Source organism: Eptesicus fuscus, chromosome 5 (assembly GCF_027574615.1).
Source record: "Eptesicus fuscus isolate TK198812 chromosome 5, DD_ASM_mEF_20220401, whole genome shotgun sequence".
Classification (NCBI taxonomy): domain Eukaryota; kingdom Metazoa; phylum Chordata; class Mammalia; order Chiroptera; family Vespertilionidae; genus Eptesicus; species Eptesicus fuscus.
The window spans coordinates 65,442,259-65,465,596 of NC_072477.1; the positions used below are offsets into that span (position 1 = coordinate 65,442,259).

The window sequence follows — 23,338 nt, forward strand, 5'->3', positions numbered from 1 at the left end:
GAACTGATAAATTCAGTAAAGTAGCAGGATACAACAAAAAATACTCAGAAATCAGATGTATTTTTATACACCATTAATAAACTATCAGAAAGGGAAACTAAGAAAACAATCCCATATACAACTACCTTCAAAAAGGAAAACCTGCCTAGGAATAAATTTAACCAAGGAAGTAAAAGAGCTGTATTCAGAAAATTATAAGACAATGAAAAAATAAATTGAAGATACTAATAAATGAAAGCATACACCATGCTCACGGATAGAAAAAATGATATAATAAATAATAATACAAGAATAAACTGTGTTTCACATACAACTGTAAACCTACTTTTGCCCCAACCTGCACACAAGGAACATACAAGTCAACACCAAAAGAAAAACAAACAAAAGAATCCAATTAAAATAGGCGCAGAGGACCTAAATAGACATTTCTCCAGAGGACATACAGATGGCCAATAGACATGAAAAGATGCTCAATGTCACTAATTGTCATAGAAATGCAAAGTAAAAACACAATGAGATATCGCCTCACATCTGTCAGAATGTTCATCATCAATAAACCAACAAACAAGTATTGCCGAGGATGTTGAGAAAAGGGTACTCTTGTGCACTGTTGGTGGGAATACAGATTGGTGCAGCTACTGTGGAAAACAGGATGGAGGTTCCTCAAAAAAATTAAAAATGGAACTACCTTATGACCAGCAATTCTACTTTTGGGCACATATTCAAAGAAACCCAAAACACTAATTAGAAAGGAAATGTGCACCACTATGTTCATTGCAGTGTTATTTACAATAGCCAAGATTTGAAATCAGCCCAAGTGTCTATCAGTAGATGAGTGGATAAAAAAGTATGGTAGCCCTAGCCGGTTTGGCTTAGTGGCTAGTGTCAGCCTGGGAACCAAAGGGTCCCATGTTCAATTCCAGTCAAGGGCATGTACCTTGGTTGCAGACTCCTCCCCGGCCCAGACCCCGGTCAGGGCTCATGTAGGAGGCAACCAATCGATGTGTTTCTTTCACATCGAAGTTCCTCTCTGTCTTTCCCTCTGTCATCCACTCCCCCTAAAATTTAATGGAAAAATATCCTTGGGTGAGGATTAACAAAAATAAATTTTTTTAAAAAGCTATGGTACACACATATCTACAGAATATTACTCAGCCTTTAAAAAGAATGAAATCTTACCATTTGTAACAGCATGGATGGACCTAGAAGGTATTATGCTAAGTGAAATAAGTCAGTCAGAGAAAGATAAACACCATATGATTTCACTTATATGTGGAATCTAAAGAACAAAATGAAAGAACAAACAAAATTGAAACGGACTCATAGATACAGAGAACTGACTGATGGCAGAGAAGAGGGGGAGAGGGAGCTTGGGGAATTGGCTGAAAATGGTGAAGGGATTATTAAGAAATACGAATTGGTAGTCACAAAACAGTCACAGGGATGTAAAGTACAACATAGGAAATACAGTCAACAATATTGTAATATTGTAATAACTATGTATGGTGCCAGGTAGGTACTAGAAATATCGAGGGAAACACTTTGTAAAGTTTATGATCGTCTAACCACTATGCTGTACACCTAAAACATACAAAATAATATTAAAATATTAAATGTAAACTATAATTGAAAAATAAAATTAAAAAGAAAAACACTGACTTCAATCCTAAATGTCTCTTGCAACAACATGCCACAGCAATGAATGAATTTTATTTCTTAGGACAGGAGTGATAAAGAGACCAAATAACAGGAAAAAACTTATATATCATCTCTATTTTTAGCAGAAGCTAATAACAGAGTAGGTCAACATATTCTGGATTGGTAATTTTAGTTTCCTCTCATTTTTATTATAATCCACACCTATATAATTACTATCAAATAATTAAGATCTAGTTTTCATGCTGACCTTGTGATTTATCAGAATCATCCTCGAGGTCACAGGTAATTGGTTTCGAGGGCTGCTGTTCAGCATCGGGCTCCTGAAGAAGAAATAACACAAAAATACTTAAATACTTATATTGATATTTAGTATCAATACAGACTAAGATATAAGCATTAAATCTTCCAAAAGAAGCCCTGAAACAGTAGAAAGATTAAAATGACAACAGCTTCATATGTATATACACAGCTGCATTACTATCATATTACGTAGCCCTTGGCAAAAACACATAGACTTGCTCTGTAATATCCCTGATAATGACTGAGTCACCAAGAAAAGAATTTACATAGTATTTTATATTGTATTCTACTAAAGAAGGAAAAATATTTGCTGTTTAATGGGCCAAGTTTCAGTTATTTAGAAATTTCACCAATGTGGAAAGACACAAATTCTGATAATTACAGATAATTTAATTTAAACTAGAAATGTTTAAACTTTTAAAAATTTCTCTAGCATTAAAAAGAGTCATATTTTTAACAACCCTAAGAAACTGTTCTCTAAAATAGGTTTGCAGAGAAACAGATATATTGATATACACATCAAGTAAGACTTCTCTGCCTCACAAGAATTACTCCAAATTATTCTGGTAGTAATATAAATTCTAATACCAGCAACAGGAAATTGAAAGTTAAAAAGAGAAAGTATGCAATAAGTAACTCACCTTTGCACTACAGTTTTCAGGACTAGAATGACATGAGCTGAGCTGCAGAAACGATGGGGATGGGGATGGTGACGGCTGTCTCTGTTCCTCTTTTTTTCGTTCATATACTCGAACTCGGGCACAAGTCATCATACTTTCAAAGTACAAGTAGACGGGATCCTTGTCCTCTTCCCGAATCTGTAAGTTTCACACAATAAAATATTCCAAATATGGGGGGGGGGGGGGGGGGGGAGGAGAGAGCCTCCTATACTTCAAAAGGCAAAGGATGTTTAATTTTTATTACAACACTTGAAATTTTTAAGTGCAAATTTTAAAGTTAAATAGTATAAATATAGTTCATATGTGCCGAATCTTAGGGCAATCAGAAAGGAAGGAATTCTCTATCAAGAAATTTCAGATCAGCTTGCCTGGAGTGACTCAGTGGTTGAGTGTCGACTTATGAACCAGGAGGTCACAGTGCAATTCCTGGTCAGGGCACATGCCCGGTTTGCAGGCTCGATCTCCAGTGGGGGGAGTGCAGGAGGCAGCCAATCAATTATTCTCTCTCATCAGTGATGTTTCTATCTCTTTCTCCCTCTCCTTCAGATCATATCCGTGTTTCTCAAATGATCTGTGGTAAAGTACATTTCTTAATTAATAGTCTAACATAGACGAATACTTTTGTAAAATACAAAAGTAATTACTAGAAAAATATAAAATAGATTACTAGAAAAACAAAGGCCAAAATATAAGCACAAGTTTTGCAGTATTAGGTTTAATAGATATAAAATGTCTATCCACTTGCTATAAAAGTTTCTAAATATTTACTCTTATTTTCTTTATGTACTTATTTTATCACAGACTGGTAACAGTTTTTAATCAGCAATGGTACAGAGACCCACTGAAGGGCACTGCACTAAAAGATCTTTCTTCAATTTAATGAACTGGGGAGAGTGAAATGGATTTAGTAATAGAAATGCTTATCAGCTCTTTTACCGTCCGTCTTCACATAGTCATATTACAACCACTGTTATTTGAAATCTTGAACTTTACTGTTATTACTATATATAAAGAAATTTGCTTTAAGAAAATTTTACTTTTTAAAGTTTTTTCTTAATGGTTTTCTAGCAATAACATGTACTACATCTAAATTACTCAATATACTACACTACAGGAATAAGATATGTTAAACAGACTTTTGCAAGTCAGGTTTTTAAAAAGCCCATCTTTATACAACCTTCCTAAAGAAAAGATTTGGCTATATTTAAGAATTACTATTAGTAACCTCTTTTATGACATTTTTAAAGTGCCAGCACCTAAACCAATTAAGTCAGAAAGGAGATGGCTTACAGGAAAATTACCTGAAAGTAAAATGATTCATAGAATATAAACCAAAAATTTGGTTTAGGCAGTGGTCAGCAAACTCAGTCAACAGAGCCGAATATCAACAGTACAACGACTGAAATTTCTTTTGAGAGCCAAATTTTTTAAACTTAAACTTCTTCTAACACCACTTCTTCAAAATAGACTCGCCCAGGCCGTGGTATTTTGTGGAAGAGCCACACTCCAAGGAGCCAAACAGCTGCATGTGGCTCGAGAGCCGCAGTTTGCCGACCACACGTTTAGGGATTGAGCAAAAAAGAAAAGAAAGAACTCATAGACACAGACAACAGTGTAGATATTGTGGCGAGTGTGGGGGGAAGTCGAGGAAGGTATAGGAAGGGATAAATGGAAATGGGGGTAAATTAAAATAAAAAGGAAAATAATTTTTAAAAATTGGTTGAAACCCATCATCTTTACAAATGATTTTTGCAACCTGCAATAAAAGATGAAACTCCAGACTTACCACAGGATTAGGTTTGGGAGTATATGTCCGTGCAGGTTTAATTCCAGTGAGCAGTTTGCCCTTCACAGTAGATGAAACTTCTGGCTGAGGCAACAACAATGGTTTCGTAGGTTCAATCACAGAAGGCGTCGGGATATAAACTGGTTCTGGATCTACTTCACCTTCTACCTTCACCCATAATGGATAATGTCGAACAGGCTGTTCAGGCTCTGTTTCACATATAGCTTAACAAAAGGAAGCATAAGATTTTATTTTATTTTAATATATTTTTATTTATTTCAGAGAGGAATGGAGAGGGAGAGATAGAAACATCAATGATGAGAGAGAATCATTGATAGGCTGCCTCCTGCACACCCTCCTACTGAGGATCGAGCCCACAACCTGGGCATGTGCCCTTGACCAGAATCGAACCCCGGACCTTTTAGTCCGCAGGCCAATGCTCTATCCACTGAGCCAAACTGGCTAGGGCAGGAAGCATAAGATTTTAGATGCCTTTGGCAACAACAGTTCAATGAGGCATTGCCAATGTAAAATATGCTCCCCCTCATAAAAAGCAGTTAACTCATTAAAACAATCAAACAGCCCTAGCCAGTTTGGCTCAATGGATACAGCATCAGCCTGTAGACTGAAGGGTCCCAGGCTCGATTCCGGTCAAGGACACATGCCCAGGTTGCGGGTTCGATCCCCAGTAGGGGGTGTGCAGGAGGCAGCTGATCAATGATTCTCTCATCTCTCTATCTCTCTCTCTCCCTTCCTCTCTGAAATCAAGAATATATATATATATTTTAAATCAAACAGATACCCCCTAAAAAACCTTTATTTGCCCTCATGCACCTTAATCTAGTCATCATTTAATATTTAACCAAATATTTGTTGAATATTATAAATCAGATACTGTTTTATGCACCAAATGAATACAGCTTTGAATAAAACAAAGTACTTGCCCTAACAGTTATAATTCAGTAGGGGAAAATGAACTAACAAACATTTAATATCAAATAATAAGTGCCATGTAGAAAAATGTAGCAGGATAAGGAATGAGGAGTTAACAGGAGATGCTATTATATTTAGCAGAGTCAGAAAAAGCCTTCTTTATAATCCAAGAAAGATAACCATTACATACTACACTTTTTTAAATCTTACAACAAATATTTATTGACCTTACTATGTTCATACTCTAAGCATTTAATTATGTTTTAACTCAATGAACTGTCACAGCAGTCCTTGAGATATTATTCCCATTTTGCAGAAGCTGAGATTCACTACAGGAAGAGACCGATCAAGGATCAAACCCAGTCAATCTGGTTCCAGAAACCGAGCTGTTTCTATTGCCTTCGATGATAAACTGTATTCAAAGACAGCCTGGCCCTAGCCAGTTTGCTCAGTGCTTAGAGTGTGGGCCCCCATGAACTGAAGGTCGTGGGTTCAATTCCAATCAAGGGCACGTACCTGGGTTGCAGGTTCGATCCCCGGTCCAGTCAGGGCATGTGCAAGAGGCAACCAATCGATGTGTCTCTCTCACATCAATGTTTCTCTCTCTCTGTCTCTCCCTCTCCCTTCTACTCTCTCTAAAAATAAATGGAAAAAATATTCTCAGGCCCAAGCCGGTTTTGCTCAGTGGATAGAGCGTCGGCCTGCGAACTGAAAGGTCCCAGGTTCGATTCCAGTCAAGGGCACATGCCAGGGTTGTGAGCTTGATCCCCAGTGGGGGACTTGCAGAAGGCAGCCGATCCATGATTCTCTCTCATCATGGATGTTTCTATCTCTCTCTCCCTCTTCCTTCCTCTCTGAAATCAATAAAAATATATTTTAAAAAATACATATTCTCAGGTGAGAATTAACAAAAAGACAGCCTGAACTCAGCATAGGAGCAAAACAATATTAATAAAAAAGCAATGAAACCCAATAGAGATAAAATCATACTATCAAGAAGTTCTACACAAAGGAAAACAAAATGAGAATCTAGGTTAAGAGGCTTTATTATTTAAGCAAACTAACCATCCCAGAAAGAAGACAACTACAGAGGAGCAAACATTGTATTTTGCATTTTAGTAGTCAATCCTCAGAGAGGATGTAGCTGGTTCTAAGCCAAAGATCCAAAATCTTTGCCTAAAGTTATATAATATGTGAATGACCAGCATTCCCAGTTACTTCAAATATAATAAAAGCCTAATATGCAAATCGACTGAACAGCAAAACTACCGGTGGGCAAATCGACTGAACAGCAAAACTACCGGGGGCAGGGCCGGCGAGCAGGTGGCACCAGGCCAGCCAAGGCGAGTGCCAGCGGGCAGCGGGATGGGGTGGTGATCAGGGGGCAGCAGCGACCAGGTGCCATCCCCCAATCTGCCCAATCGGCCCACAGGTCACCTCCTACAGAGGGAGTCCAATCTCTCGCTATAACGTGCACTGACCACCAGTCCTACTGACGGCTTAGGTCTGCTCCCCATGAGTGCTAGCAGGCAGAGGGAGGGGACGGTGATCGCGGGGCAGCGGCGACTGGGCGCCATCCCCCAATCTGCCCAATCGGCCCACAGGTCGCCTCTCGCAGAGGGAGTTCAATCTCTCACTATAACGTGCACTGACCACCAGTCCTGACGGCTTAGGCCCGCTCCTCATGAGGAGCGGGCCTAAGCCGCAGTCTGACCTCCCTCTGCAGGAGGCAACCAGGCGATCAGGGGAAGGCACCGCCCCTATCACCCCGTTGCTCTGAGCCCCAGGCATCGCAGCCACTGGGGCTCACGACTGCCTGAGCCCACTGCTGCCTGAGCCCCTGGCCTCGCAGCCGCTGGGGCCCAAGGCTGCCTGCCTTCCGCCCTCACAGCCACTGCGGCTTTGTCCGGAAGGACGTCCAGAAGATGTCTGCTCTAATGAGCATATTACCCTTTTATTAGTATAGATTAAACCTAAATAAAGCTGAGGGAGAGAATATAATGAATTATACTGATCATCTGTATATTAAAAGAACACTGAGGTTGGGGTTCTGAGAGAAAGACACAGAAAAATAAAGTGTCAAAGGCATTCTGGGAGTCCACATAAAAGAATGATTCAAATTTCAAATTTAGCACACAAAAAAGCCATCTTCAAAAGAAAATTGTCACTGAAAAAAGGCATGTGTGTAGCACACATGTCATACAGAAAGAGATTTAAGGATGGTAAGAATTTCTCAAAATTCTTATTAGATCATAGATCAGTATTAAAGTAAGAAATACTACTACTACTTGAAATAGGTTTTCAAATAATCATACTTTTCTAAAAAATTAAACCATACCATTTTAAGTTTTACTACTCACTGTATTCCAGCTTCTTTCTCTTCTTTTTCTCTTTCATTTGTTCTTCCTCCTCCTTGACTCCCTCCACTTCTTCCCTTTGCTCATCTCCCAAAGTATCATAACATACTGCATCACGATGAGCAGTCTTCCTCTGGAAATGCTTAGTTTTGGATCCTCCTTTTACAAGTACAACTTTTCTTTTCAAACAAGTGCAGCCAAACATGCAGTCTGGTCGGCGGCAGTGAGCAGGCTGGCGCTTCTCCAAAGCTAGGCTGGAACATATGCAACCCAATCGACAGAAATCATTGTTGCATGGAGGTGCCCGCTTCCTTATGATTGTGTGGATGGGTTTAGTTTTGAGAGATGCCTAAAGTGAAAGCAGAAAATTGTAAATCTACTAAATCATCCCCCAAGACCACCAACAATCTACAGTCATATGTTGGTCTGCCTTCTTCTGTGTCTGAGCACTCAGTACTACGATTATAAGATTAGGGCCGATTCAAATGACAGAACATGAGTTTAACAGAACTCAGAGCAATCTTCCATTCCAATGCATAGCACAGGCAAGCAAGAGAATATTTTAATTAATTATGAGCCAAAATAGCAACAAAGATGAATTTATCCTCAATAGAAATCACACATAATGTTCTAGGTCAGAGGTTGACAAGGCGCAAGGACCAAATCCAGCTTGTTTCATAAATAAAGTTTCACTGGAACACAACCAGACTTATTCATTTAAATAATGTCCATGGCATTACAACAGCAAGGTTGAGAAACTGCAAGCGAGTGCATGGCCCACAAAACCTAAAATATTTACGGTCTTTTTTATAGAAATAGTTTGTGGACCCCTAATCTATGGTAATTCATAAAAAAAAATAACAACATACATGCCTAAAAGTCTTTAGAAATGATTAATAATAAAAGACACTTTCTCTATTTAGTCCCAACAACTCTAGAATAGTCACAGAATTTAAAAAGGGAAGATACAGAAATTTCATGACAAGAAAATTATCTTCATTTTGTTGGGTCATTTTACATTAATAGAAGCTAAGATAGGTGAAGCAATAACAAATGACAATTCTTAATATAAAATTTCAGCCTGGGCTGGTGTGGTTCAGTTGGTTGGAGTGTTGTCCCCTGCACCAAAGGGTATGGTTTCAATTCCCGATCAGAGCACATACCCAGGCTTCAAGTTTGATCCCCAGTCGGCGCACCTACAGGAGGTAACCAATCAATGTTTCTCTCTCACCTCTTTCTCTCTCTCTCTCTCTCCCCCCCTCCCCCCACCGCGACCTCTCTCTTACTCTCTCCCTTCCTCTGTTTCTAAAATCAATAAAAAACATATCCTCAGGTGAGAAATAAAAAATATGTTTTTTTGAGACAAAAGCTTTTTCTTCATAGGTTTATATTTTTTGGGTGATTTGGGGGGATTTAGTACCTTTTAAGCAGAATTTTCAAAGCTATTTTAACAAGATCAGCAAATATACTTGCCCACATACTAGAGAATAAAATTAGAGACTTTCAGAATGGCCAGTTGCCTTTATACAGAAAAGGAATATTATCCAAAAACACAAATGTACTGTTTCCCTCTGCAACAACAGAGATCTACACATAGGTATCTAGTGGATAAAGAAGAAAAGTGGAAGACACTTTGCCACTAAATTGTCACTAAACTAACTAAATGCCCAATCCTCCTACTAAAAAACATCATTCCTCTTATTAATGTAATTTTTTATAGCCAAGAATATGCTTCTGGAGAACAAGAGATAACTTACTTGAGCCGTAAGCAGAGTTGTTAAAGATACATCTGCTCGCTCTTCAGTGATATAGGTCCTTGGTTTTCCTTCCCAAAGTGCACAGTCTTCCAGGTCCATTAGCTTCACTTGAGATTTAGACAAGCCTGGAGGGCGAGTTCCCTGTTGCTGCTGCTGCTGGTGGTGTGCCTGCCGCAAATTAATTTGCTTTGGGAATGTATTTTCATCTAAAGTTGGCACAACAAAGTTATTCACCAGATTTTCTGAGATGGTGCCTGAAGAATTCTTGTTAACCTTATCTCCTGGAACAGTATGAGTGTGCTTCTGCTTTAGTGAAACAGGGTATGGCAAAATGGATTTATAAGATGATTTACTTCGGCCACTGCAAGTTGCCTGTTTGTTTTGAGACTTTGCCTTTCGAGATGCAGGGGGTACAGAATGAGGCTTTATAGAATAAGAGGTAGAAGGGGAAAGGGTTGATTGCTTCTTTAGTACACTATCAAGTGTTCGTACATAGCTTGTACTCTTAGTGGGAAGCTGGTATACGACAGGAGATGTGGGAGCATTAGAAGAGAAACCCATGCTTGTTTCCATCAGCTTGCCTTCGTTTTCCAAGTATTCATCCAGCTTATCACTGCAGAAAGCAGAACGGTTTTTCAGTGGACCTTCTGAATTTCCACCTAGAAATAAGAAGACAGAGAGACTTGAAGAAATCTAGAACAGATCTTCAGATCTCTAAAAAAGAAAGGCCAGGAGTCCCTCCTCAGAAGAAAAAGATATAATATAAAACCAAGTAAAGAGATTAAATGTCACACACCAATTATATTAAAATCCAATCTCTAATATTATTTCAATTCATATATTTAGCATTAATTTTTTGAAAAATATGGAACACTTCACAAATCTGTGTGTCATACTTTGTACAGGGACCATGCTAATCTTCTCTGTATCGTTCCAATTTTAGTATATGTGCTGCCACCAAATGGAAGCGAGCACCATTTAGCATTTTTGAGAAGTGCTAACAATAGTAATAATTAGCACTAAGAGTTTACAAATTTTGACAATTTATGACCTTAGTAAAGAAACCATACTTAAGTAAAAACTTAGGGCAAAAAAATATATACTTAAATCACAACTCAACAGAATGCCAAGACATTATTGAAGAGATTATTAAAGAGATTGCAGTACCTGGACTATTATATAAATTGCAAGGGAAGTGCTGGCCGGCGTGGCTAAATGGTTAGAATATCAGACTGAGCACTAAAAGGTCACCAGTTCGATTCCAATCAAGAGCATGTACCTGGGTTTCAGGTTTGATCCCCTGGTTGGGGTGTGTGCAGAAGGCAACCAATCGATGTGTCTGTCTCACATCGATGTTTCTCTCCACCCCCACCTCCTCTCTAAAAATAAATGGAAAAAATATCCACAAGTGAGGATTAAAAAAAGAAAATACAACCTATGAATCAGGAGGTCACAGTTCAATTCCGGGTCAGGGCACATGCCAATGTTGCAGGCTCAATCCCCAGTGTGGAGATTGCAAGAGGCTATCGATCAATGATTCTCTCTCAGGCCAAGCGTCCCTGGGTCCGGGTGAGACCATGTGTCCCTGGATCCGGATGAGGCCTCGTGCACCTAGGCCCGGGTGAGCCCAAGTGGCCCTGGGTCTGGGAGAGGCCAAGCATCCCTGGGTCCGGGTGAGACCATGTGTCCCAGGATCCGGGTGAGGCCTCGTGCACCTAGGCCCGGGTGAGCCCAAGTGGCCCTGGGTCTGGGAGAGGCCAAGCGTCCCTGGGTCCGGGTGAGACCATGCGTCCCTGGATCTGGGTGAGGCCTCGTGCACCTAGGCCCGGGTGAGCCCAAGTGGCCCTGGGTCTGGGTGAGACCATGTGTCCCTGGATCCGGGTGAGGCCTCGTGCACCTAGGCCCGGGTGAGCCCAAGTGGCCCTGGGTCGGGGAGAGGCCAAGCGTCCCTGGGTCCGGGTGAGACCATGTGTCCCTGGATCCGGGTGAGGCCTCGTGCACCTAGGCCCGGGTGAGCCCAAGTGGCCCTGGGTTTGGGAGAGGCCAAGCATCCCTGGGTCAAGGTGAGACCATGTGTCCCAGGATTCGGGTGAGGCCTCGTGCACCTAGGCCCGGGTGAGCCCAAGTGGCCCTGGGTCTGGGAGAGGCCAAGCGTCCCTGGGTCCGGGTGAGACCATGCGTCCCTGGATCCGGATGAGGCCTCGTGTACCTAGGCCCGGGTGAGCCCAAGTGGCCCTGGGTCTGGGAGAGGCCAAGCATCCCTGGGTCCGGGTGAGACCATGTGTTCCTGGATCCGGATGAGGCCTCGTGCACCTAGGCCCGGGTGAGCCCAAGTGGCCCTGGGTCTGGGAGTGGCCAAACGTTCCTGGGTCCGGGTGAGACCATGTGTCCCTGGATCCGAGTGAGGCCTCGTGAACCTAGGCCCGGGTGAGGCCACGTGCCCCTGGGTCTGGGAGAAGCCAAGCGTCCCTGGGTCCGGGTGAGACCATGCGTCCCTGGATCCGGATGAGGCCTCGTGCACCTAGGCCCGGGTGAGCCCAAGTGGCCCTGGGTCTGGGAGAGGCCAAGCGTCCCTGGGTCCGGGAGAGACCATGTGTCCCTGGATCCAGGTGAGGCCTTGTGCAACTAAGCCCGGGTGAGGCCACGTGCCCCTGGGTCTGGGAGAGGCCAAGCGTCCCTGGGTACGGGTGAAGCCAGATCCTGGGTCCGGGTGAGGCCGTGCGCCCCTGGATCCATCCGGGTGAGGCTGGGTCCCAGGCCCGGGTGAGACCACGCGCCCCTTGGGTATGGGTGAGGCCACGTGCCCCTTAGTCCAGGTGACGCCGTGCCCGTGGGTTCGGCCGAGACCAAACCAGAGGGAGTCGGACCTCCATTACCACCATTTGTCCACCATCCAGAGCTGAGGGGTCAGTGCTGACATGTACACATAAGGAACTACTGGACATTGAAATTGGGTCTCAAAAGAACTGTTGGTCCAGGGGGAAGCTCGCTACAGATTGATTCATTTGCCTGTCAGCATAAATATTATTGCTCGTCTCACATTCAGTTCTTAGTGGTATATATCTAGTGACATTTGATCTCGTTCCTCGAGAGGAAATGATGAACAACATAGATGAGGAACAAGAACAGAACCAGAAGCAAGGAGGCATCGAGCGGACTAGCGGGCCTCAGAGGGAGGATAGGGGAGGGTAGGGGGAGGGTGGGGGGAGGGGGAGAGTTCAACCAAAGGACCTGTATGCATGCATATAAGCCTATCCAACGGTTAAGTTCAACAGGGGATTGGGGCATGCGTGGGGAGAGGGGTGGGATGGGAATGGGGGGATGAGGACAAATATGTGACACCTTAATAATAAAGAAATTAAAAAAAAAAAATTTAGCACAAAAAAAAAAAATCTCTCTCATCATTGATGTTTCTATCTCTCTTCTCCCTCTCCCTTCTTCTGTGAAATCAATAAAAATGTATTCTAAAAATATAAAATATTAAAAAAAAAAAAGTCATGCCGAAACCGGTTTGGCTCATGGATAGAGCGTCGGTCTGTGGACTGAAAGGTCCCAGGTTCATTCCGGTCAAGGGCATGTACATTGGCTGCGGACACATCCCTGGTAGGGGGTGTGCAGGAGGCAGCTGGTCGATGATTCTCTCTCATCGATATTTCTAGCTCTCTATCCCTCTCCTTTCCTCTCTGTAAAAAATCAATAAAATATATTAAAAAAAAAATACAAAGGAAGAAGTAATAGCCCTAGACCAGTGGTGGGCAAATTCATTAGTCAACAGAGCCAAATATCAACAGTACAACAATTGAAATTTCTTTTGCGAGCCAAATTTTTTAAACTTACACTTCTTCTAACACCACTTCTTCAAAATAGACTCGCTCATGCCGTGGTATTTTGTGGAAGAGCCACACTCAAGGGGCCAAACAGCCGCATGTGGCTTGTGAGCCAGTTTGCTGACCACAGCCCTAGACGGTGTGGCTTAAAGGTTACAACATCAGAAGAGAAACCAAGATGGCAGCATAGGTAAACACCTGAAATTGCTGCCTCGCACAACCACTTCAAAACTACAACTAAAAGACAAAACGGACATCATCCAGAACCACAGAAAGGCTGTCCGAGTGGAAATTCTACAACTAGAAGGAAAGAGAAAAGCACACTGAGACTCAGAGGAGGTGCAGAAGTAAAGTGCAGAAGTAAAGTGCAGAGGTACAGAGGCACGCACGCGCGGAAAGGGCTGGCAACTGAGGACGCGGTTGTCTTTTTCAAGCGGGAGGGAGACACAAGCTCCCGACTGCTCTGAACTCCAGTTTCGGGCGAGACACTGGGGATCCAGATTCATACGAGGAGAAACTGGACTGTCTGGCATCGGGTGGAACTCAGGGGCAGCTTTCTCTCAGAAATGCTTGCAGCGATTACCTCGGGACACTAAGACCTGAGGCCTCTTAGGGCAGAGCTTAGGATCACCAATTGCTGTTTGCGCCACCCTGTTAATTCCCTGAGACCCCGCCCCACCCAAGCTGTGTGCAGAGGCTTTTGCATATGAATAACCTGGCCCTTTGCAATCTAAAATTATCTAACAAACTGCAGCAGGGTCAGAGAGACCCAGAACATCCAAAAGAAGGCCCAAGGCCCCACAGCAGCTTGCAATGCTTCACAGCTGGGCCTCATCTGGGCACCTCCAAACCCCAAACAAATGAGAGGAATCTACAGTTCTCTCCGTTGCTCCTGCTGGGTGGCCTCAGGCAGAGGCTAAATTAGCACCTCCTTGGAGATCCAAGAGCCACTGTACCCAGTGGTCAGAGTGGGACCATCCAGATTACAACTCCTCAGATCCATAAGGGACACACTCAGGGGGCAGACTCAGTGAGCACCAAAGCCCCACTGAAGCAAGTCTTGCCCCATAAGGGTGTCTCCAGCACAGAAGTTCTCCCATCGTAGACACAGCTGATTCTCACAGCCAATTGGCCTGGAGGCCAATTCCTCCCAGTGATACCAACAACAATCAAGGCTTAACTACAACAAGACTGTGCACACAACCCACAAAGGGGTGCACCAACAGTGTCCACCTCAGGTAACTGGGGAGGCTGAGCCACTGGGCCCTATAGGACACCTAGCACACAAAGCCACTCTATCAACACAGGGAAGCAGCCAAAATGTGGAAACAAAGAAACAGGTCACAAATGAAAGAAATGAAGGAAAGCAAATGACTGAATATAGAATTCAAAACCATGGTTATAACGTTTTTCAAGAATTTTCTAGAAAAGTCTGATAAACTTAGTGAGACCCTCAAGGATATGAAAAAGGACCAACTAGAAATGAAACATACACTGACTGAAATAAAGAATAACATACAGAGATCCAACAGCAGACTAGAGGATCACAAGAATCAAGTCAAAGATTTAAAATACAAAGAAGCAAAAAACACCCAACTGGGAAAGCAAAAAGAAAAAAGAATTCAAAAATATGAAGATAGTGTAAGGAGCCTCTGGGACAACTTCAAGCGTACCAACATCTGAATTATTGGGGTGCCAGAAAAGAGAGAGCAAGATATTGAAAACCTATTTGAAGAAATAATGACAGAAAACTTCCCCCACCTGTTGAAAGAAATAGACTTACAAGTCCAGGAAGCGCACAGAACCCCAAACAAAAGGAATCCAAAGAGGACCACACCAAGACACATCATAATTAAAATGCCAAGAGCAAAAGACAAAGAGAGAACATTAAAAGCAGCAAGAGAAAAACAGTTAGTTACCTACAAGGGAGCACCCATACAATTGACAGCTGATTTCTCAACAGAAACTATGCAGGCCAGATGGGAGTGGCAAGAAATATTCAAAGTGATGAATAGCAAGAACCTACAACCAAGATTACTTTACCCAGAATAGCTATCATTCAGAATTGAAGGGCAGATAAAGAGCTTCACAGATAAGAAAAAGCTAAAGGAGTTCATCACCGCCAAACCAGTATTATATGAAATACTGAAGGGTATTCTCTAAGAGGAAGAAGAAGAAAAAGGTAAAGATAAAAATTATGAACAACAAATACATATCTATCAACAAGTGAATCTAAAAATCAAGTGAATAAAAAACCTGATGAACAGAATAAACTGGTGAATATAATAGAATCAGGGGCATAAAAAGGGAGGGGACTGACTGACAATTCTGGGGGGGAAATGGGTGTGGGGGGTGCAGGAAGAGACTGGACAAAAATCGTACACCTATGGATGAGGACAGTGAGGGAGGGTAAGGGCAGAGGGTGGGGTGGGAACTGGGTGGAGAGGAGCTATGGAGGGGGAAAAAGAGGAACAACTGTAATAATCTGAACAATAAAGATTTATTTTTTTAAAAAAAATTTACAGCATCAGCCCAAGTACCGAAGAGTAGCAGTAGCTGGTTTGATTCCTGGTCAAGGGCTCGTACCTGTGTTGCAGGTTTGATCCCCAACCCCAGCCGGGCTGCATGCGGGAAGCAACTAATCAATATGTCTCTCTCACATGGATATTTCTCTCCCTATCTCTCTCTCTCTGTATCTCTATCCTCCCCTTTCTTACCTCCCTTCCTTTCTCTCTAAAACATCAATGGAAAAAATAGCCTTGGGTGAGGATGAACCACCCCCCCCAAAAAAAATTTAATTTTTAAAGAATGAAAAAGCAAATTTAGTAGAAAGCACTATTATAGCACTATAAAAAGATTCGAAGACGAGAAAAACTATTTTGAACAAATAAATTTATCTGGTTAGAGTGTAAACTGCCAACAAGTGAATTGGGAAAAGAAAATCAATAGGGATACAGTATATATGCCTGGATCAGAAGTTTACTTTGAAGTATAATGCTATTAGGAATCACTATACACTCTGAAGTATATAGTTCTGAAATAATGTTTGAGAATGATGTTTTTTGTAACTGTGGGAATAACAGAAAGAAAGAGCAGTTTAAGCCCTAACTGGTTTGGCTCAGTGGATGGAGCGTCGGCCTGCGGACTAAAGGGTCCCAGGTTCAATTCCAGTCAAGGGCATGTACCTTGGTTGCGGGCACATCCACAGTAGGAGATGTGCAAGAGGCAGCTGATCGATGTTTCTCTCTCATTGATGTTTCTAGCTCTCTATTCCTCTCCCTTCCTCTCTGTAAAAAAATCAATAAAATATGTTTAAAAAAAAAAAGAAAGAAAGAAAGAGCAGTTTAAAAAGGCTGCAAGAATTATTTAAGCCTGACGTGGTTAGGGACTGGTCCCCAGGATCAGAGTCATGGGAACAAGGAGAATAAACAAGTATCAGCAAGACAATTATTTTCAGTTTGTTTTAAAGCATGAAAAGAGATGAAGAAAAATAACTAAGACTTACTTTTAACAAAGGCTGTGGTTGCATGTTTCAGAACATTAATTTTTTTAAAAAGCTGATTACCTTCATTTCTAGATGCAGAAGCTCCATGAAACTTTCCCCTCCATCCCTTTATCTTGGTGAAGTCATTGGTCTTTCCAGTTCTAGATACAAAGGGAAATCCAGCATCTATAAAAGAAAAAGAGATGAAAAATCCTTGTAAGTCAATATTTAATACCTAATTAATTATTAAGACTTTATATGAAATGTATAAATCATTAAGACTATGCCACTAGACAAAAGATCTATCCTAAACTATCCAAAACGTACTTTGTCTCTAACAAAGGTAGCTTTTCATTTATATTCACAAATTTGTTTGACTTCATAAATGCGATATACTCACCAGGAGAAGCAGGGTTGGTTCCTGTAAGGTTCCAGAAAGGAAAGCTAGTGGCTGGAGCCAAAGGTAGCTGTACTCCCAAGTATTTAAGATCAATACTCATTGTAGGATCCACTGAATTCAATTTTAAGCCCACTACAAGAAAAAAAGGACCACAAATCATATTGGGGGTTTTTAATCTTCGGGTGAGGGGGCGGGGGGAGAAATAACAAAGATAAAGAGGATAGTGCAGAGTAAAATGATAAAATAAAAATTTTAAATGGCAAAGAGACTTTAAGGTGACCCCATGATCCTCACCTCCTGGTATTATATATTTGTATAATCCTCCTTCCTCCTTGAGTATAGGCAGAGCCTCTGATTTGTTTCCAAGCAATGGAATGTGCCAAAGGGATGGGATATACATGATTATATATATGTAATAATATAAGAATAAATATATCACCCATTTTGCTAGAACTGCAAGGATATAAATTCTGCCAACAATCTCAGGAAAACTGGAAAAATCCCTCCCGTCAAGTCTCTAATGAGAAACCAGGCCTAACTTTTTTTTTTTTTAAATATATTTTATTGATTTTTGACAGAGAGGAAGAGAGAGGGATAGAGAGTTAGAAACATCAATGAGAGAGAAACATCGATCAGCTGCCTCTTGCACACCCCCTACTGGGGATGTGCCCGCAACCAAGGTACATGCCCTTGACTGGAATCGAACCTGGGACCCTTGAGTCCGCAGGCCGACGCTCTATCCACTGGGCCAAACCGGTTTCGGCCAGGCCTAACTTTTGATTATAATCTTCTGAGACCCTAAGCAGAGGACCCTGTTAAGCCACGCCAGAATTCTGACCTACTGAAACTATGAGATAATAAACATATTGTTTTAAGGTGCTAAGTTTGTGGTAATTTGCTAAGCAACAATAGATAACTAATACACAAATACAGCAGAATTCAGATCTTTTGTGCTTTTAACCTTTTGTGTTCCAGAGACTTTCTAGGACCTCTAATACAAACTTCCAATAGACTGAGCTTATTCCCTGTTTATGGCTACTAATTCTCTAGTTATTACTAATTATATTTATGGTTAATTGAGCCTATAGATATTATGACTTATTTGTAGGTTAAGAGGCAATCTTTTGGGAAAGTAGTTATTTTACATATACTTTTACCTTTTTTTGCTTAACAATTTACATCTTTGTCCATATTGACAGATTTATCTCTCAATCATTTATTTTCACTGTTAAACACTACTCCAGATTATAAAATATACTCCAATTTATTCACCATTCTGTCAATGAGATAGTTGTTTCCTATTTTTAACTATTATAAACAATGCTACAGTATAATTGTTAATCTTCTACAAGGATGTACATCAAATATGTGACCATGTATGAAAGCTTTTCTCTAATGTATTTAGCTTTTCCTTATGCCATTTCACCAGAAGAAGAGATGCTATATAATAGCATAAGTTGGTCTTTCAACTGTATTAAATGTTTGGCATATTTGTGGCTGCCCAATATATTTTCAACACCCTTCCTATACAGCTGCTCCTTTTCCCCACTATAACTCCTACCTCTTTAAGGCAGGTATTAGAAAAACTACTTTCCAACTTCTTTCTCTTTAAAAAAAAATATATTTTTATTGATTTCAGAGAGAGAAACGGAGAAAGAGAGAAATAGAAACATCAATGATGAGAGCCTCCTGCACACCCCCTATTGGAGATCAGCATGCAACCCAGGCATGTGCCCTGACTGGGAATCGAACCGGTGATCTCCTGGTTCATAGGTCGACACACAACCACTCAGCCATGCTGGCTGGGCCTTTCCAACTTCTCATGCAGTTTATGTGCAGACATGAGACATGGGTTTTGCTAATCAGATGCATCCATAAAAGACTTCAATTTAGAAGAGAGGACCATAAGGAAAGAAATACTGGGTATAATTATGTAAATGAGAGTGACAGTTTTTGGCCAAAGTAAGAACTTTTAGAGATAAAAGTAACCAAGATCCTAGTTGTAGTATACTGTGTTCAGTGTCCACATTGACAATGGTGGTGACTGTCCAATGTTGTGAGACTGCTTGTATGAGCAGACTGGGAATGTAATTGGAGTATTTTTCTCAACCACATATTTGTACAATCTGTTTCTCTGGCCTCTCAGGAGATTCTGTAAGTCATCTGATATTCTTTAATAAATTCATATTCCATACCATGTTCATGGATTGGTAGAATCAATGTCATTATAATGTCCATACTACCCAAAGCAATCTATAGATAAATTCAATGCAATCCCTATTAAAATACAACGGCATATTTCACAGACCTAGAACAACTCCCCAAAAATTCATATGGAGTAAAAAAAGACCCCGAATAACTGCAGCAATCCTGAGAAAGAACAAAGTTGGAAGGATCAGCATTCCAGATATCAAGCTATATTATGCCGAAAGCCAATTCCAGCATGTCATAATTGCAAGAGTTTCATCAAAAGGTTGATGGAACTTTGGGACTCAACAAGGGCTGATTCACATATGTTATTGCCTGCTGGAAATGGCTAAAGGCATTTCCCCAAACGTGAAAAGGATGCATTAAATTGATTGTTTGATGCCAGACAACTCAGGGCATCTTAATCTACATGTTATTACCTCCTACTGGCCAAACACCTGAACAGCTGTGTGCTATTCCCCAATCTGACAATGGACGCTGTAGACAAAACCCTACCCTTTGAAGTGTGTATCTCCACCTTGCCTTGGGACAAATTGTGTTAATAAAAAGCAAGGGGTCCTGAGACAAGGAGAACTTGGTTTCTTTAGCTAGGCTTCTCTGACCCCCAATGCCTTTCAAAATTATCTTTCGTCTCTGGATTCTTACTTCAGTTACACACAGCCTTTCTTCAGATTGCTGAACCCTTCTTAATGCCGGAACAATACCCCCGGCAATATTACAAAGCAACTACTGTAAAAACTGCCTGGTACTTGAACAAGAACAGATATACAGACCAATAGAACAGAACAGAGAACCCACAAATCGACCCAAGCCATTGTGCTCAATTAATATTTGACAAAGGAGTCAACATACACTGGAGTCAAGACAGTCTCTTAAATAAATGGTGTTGGGAAAATTGGACAGATACATGCAAAAAAATGGAATTAGACCACCAACTTACACCATACACAAAAATCAACTCAAAATGGATAAAGGACTTAAACGTAAGATGGGAAACCATAAAAATCTTAGAAGAATCCACAGGCAGCAAAATATCAGACATATGTTGTAGCAATATCTTAACCGTTACAGCCCCTAGTACAATGAAAACTAAAGAAAAATAAACAAATGGGACTACATCAAAATGAAAAGCTTCTGCACAGAAAAGGAAACCATCAACAAAACAACAAGAGAGCCCACTGAATGGGAGAACCTATTTGCCAATGTTATATCCGATAAGGGTTTAATCTATAGGAACTCATACATCTTAACAAAAGGAAGATAAACAATCCAATCAAAAAATGGGCAAACGACCTAAATAGACACTTTTTGAAAGAGGACATACAGAAGGCCAAGAGACATATGAAAACATACTCAAAGTCACTAATCATCTGAGATATGCAAATGAAAACAACGAGGTACCATCTCACACCTATCAGAATGGCTACCATCAACAAATCAACAAACCAAGTGCTAGCAAGGATGTGGAGAAAAAGGAACCCTCGTGCACTGCCGGTGGGAATGCAGACTGGTGCAGCCACTGTGGAGAACAGTATGGAGTTTCCTCAAAAAACTAAAAATGGAACTCTCATTTGACCCAGTAATCTCACTTCTAGGAATATATCCCACGAAATCAAAAACACCAATCAGAAAGGATATATGCACCACTATGTTCATAGCAGCACAATTTACAATAGCTAAGATTTGAAAACAGCCTAAGTGCCCATCAGCAGATAAGTGGATTAAAAAACTGTGGTACATCTACACAATGGAATATGCACTGCTGTAAAAAAGAAAGACCTCTTACCATTTGCAACAGCATGGATGTACATGAAGAGCATGATGCTAAGCTAAGTCAGTCGGAGAAAGATAAATACCACATGATCTCACTCAGTTGTGTAATATAATGAACAACATAAAATGATGAACAAAAACAGATCCAGAGACAGAGAGGCATCAAACAGACCGTCAAACCTCAGAGGGAAGGCAGTTGAGGGGAAGGGGGGGAGGAGAGGGTGGGTAAGGTATCAACCAAAGAACTTGTATGCATGCACATAAGCATAACCAATGGACACAGACACTAGGGGGGTGAGGGCATATGCTGGGCATATGGTGGGAGTGTCCAGGGAAAGGTGAATGGGGGGAAAAGGAGACATTTGTAATACTTTAAACAATAAAGAATTTAAAAATAATAATAAAATAAATTCATATTCTATTTCATTTGTAGAGTGGATTCTGATGTTTGCAACTAAGAATTCTAACTTAAAGTTATTAAAGGGCATATAAGAAAATGATAATTATGTAACAAACTGGAATAAACAAGGCAACCAGTGGCTGGAGGCAACCAGCTCCATAGCTAATAATTTCCCTTAGTCTTGCCTGGCCACTCTAAGATAAGTATATTAAGAGCATACCTGCCCTAGCCGGTTTGGCTCAGTGGCTAGAGCATCAGCCTGTGAACTGAAGGGTCATGGGTTCGATTCCGGTCAAGGGTACATGACCGGGTTGCGGGCTCGATCCCTAGTGGGGGGTGTGCAGGAGGCAGCCAATCAATGATTCTCTCATCGTTGATGTTTCTATCTCTCTCCCTCTCCCTTCCTCTCTGAAATCAGTAAAAATATATTTTTAAAAAAGATAAAATCAATAAAAACATAAAAAAAAGAGCATACCTGTCACATAATTATGGAACACCATGTGCAAAAATGCAATAGCTAGGAATCTGTGCTAAATTACTCTCAATTTATACTTCCTCCAGTAGTACATGATATCACTGAACTTTAAAAATTGTTCCAATCTTACTGGTATAAAATTATATCCTATTTTTCTTAAATTTGCATTTACTCGTTTATGAATTACTAGCTTCATATTATTAAGTGGGAAAGTATTTAACTTAAAATTTTTTTAATTTAATAAATCTTTATTGTTCAGATTATTACAATTGTTTCTCCTTTTTCCCCACCACCCGGTTCCAACCCCCCCCCCCTCTACCATTACCTCCCCCCCCCCCGCTGTCCTTATCCATAGGTATATGATTTTTGTCCAGTCTCTTCCCGTACCCCCCACACAGACACCCCTTTCCCCCTAAGAATTATCAATCCACTCCCATTCTATACCTCTGATTCTATTATGTTCACCAGTTTATTCTATTCCTCATATTTTTAATTCACTTGACTTTTAGAATCACTTGTTGATAAATATGTATTTCTTGTTCATAATTTTTATCTTTACTTTTTTCTTCTTTTTCCTCTTTTTAAATAATACCTTTCAGCATTTCATATAATACTGATTTGGTGGTGATGAATTCCTTTAGCTTTTTCTTATCTGTGAAGCTCTTTATCTGCCCTTCAATTCTGAATGATAGCTTTGCTGGGTAGAGTAGTCTTGGTTGTAGGTTCTTGCTATTCATCACTTTGAATATTTCTTGCCACTCCCGCCAGGCCTGCATAGTTTCTGTTGAGAAATCAGCTGATAATCATATGGGTGCTCCCTTGTAGGTAATTAACTGTTTTTCTCTTGCTGCTTGTAAGATTCTTTGTCTTTTGCCCTTGGCATTTTAATTATGATGTGTCTTGGTGTGGTCCTCTTTGGATTCCTTTTGTTTGGGGTTCTGTGCGCTTCCTGGACTTGTAAGTCTATTTCTTTTACCAGGTGGGGGAAGTTTTCGGTCAGTATTTCTTCAAATAGGTTTTCAATATCTTGCTCTCTCTCTTCTTCTGGCACCCCCATAATTCTGATGTTGGTACGCTTGAAGTTGTCCCAGACGCTTCTTACACTATCTTCAACTTTCTGAATTCTCTTCTCTTCTTGCTTCTCTGGAGGAGTGTCCTTTGCCTCTTTGTATTCCAAATCTTTGACTTGATTCTTGCGTTCCTCTAGTCTGCTGCTGGGTCTCTGTATAATATTTTTTATTTCAGTCAGTGTATGTTTCATTTCTAGTTGGTCCTTTTTCATATCCTCGAGGGTCTCAT

At 41.0% G+C, this 23,338-nt stretch overlaps 1 protein-coding gene and 1 pseudogene across 1 annotated transcript in view; both read right to left on the reverse strand.

Moving 5' to 3' along the window:
- MGA (MAX dimerization protein MGA) overlaps positions 1–23,338 on the reverse strand; it is a 99,668-nt gene that overhangs the window by 35,781 nt on the left and 40,549 nt on the right. The window contains exons 6-12 of the mRNA XM_054716334.1: positions 17,184–17,315; positions 16,865–16,969; positions 9,473–10,131; positions 7,719–8,064; positions 4,426–4,649; positions 2,601–2,777; positions 1,907–1,979 (exon numbers count right to left, since the gene is read on the reverse strand). Coding sequence (XP_054572309.1) covers positions 1,907–1,979; positions 2,601–2,777; positions 4,426–4,649; positions 7,719–8,064; positions 9,473–10,131; positions 16,865–16,969; positions 17,184–17,315 — 1,716 coding nt within the window. The remainder of the gene's footprint in view (positions 1–1,906; positions 1,980–2,600; positions 2,778–4,425; positions 4,650–7,718; positions 8,065–9,472; positions 10,132–16,864; positions 16,970–17,183; positions 17,316–23,338) is intronic.
- LOC114232050 (U6 spliceosomal RNA) lies at positions 10,332–10,430 on the reverse strand (annotated as a pseudogene).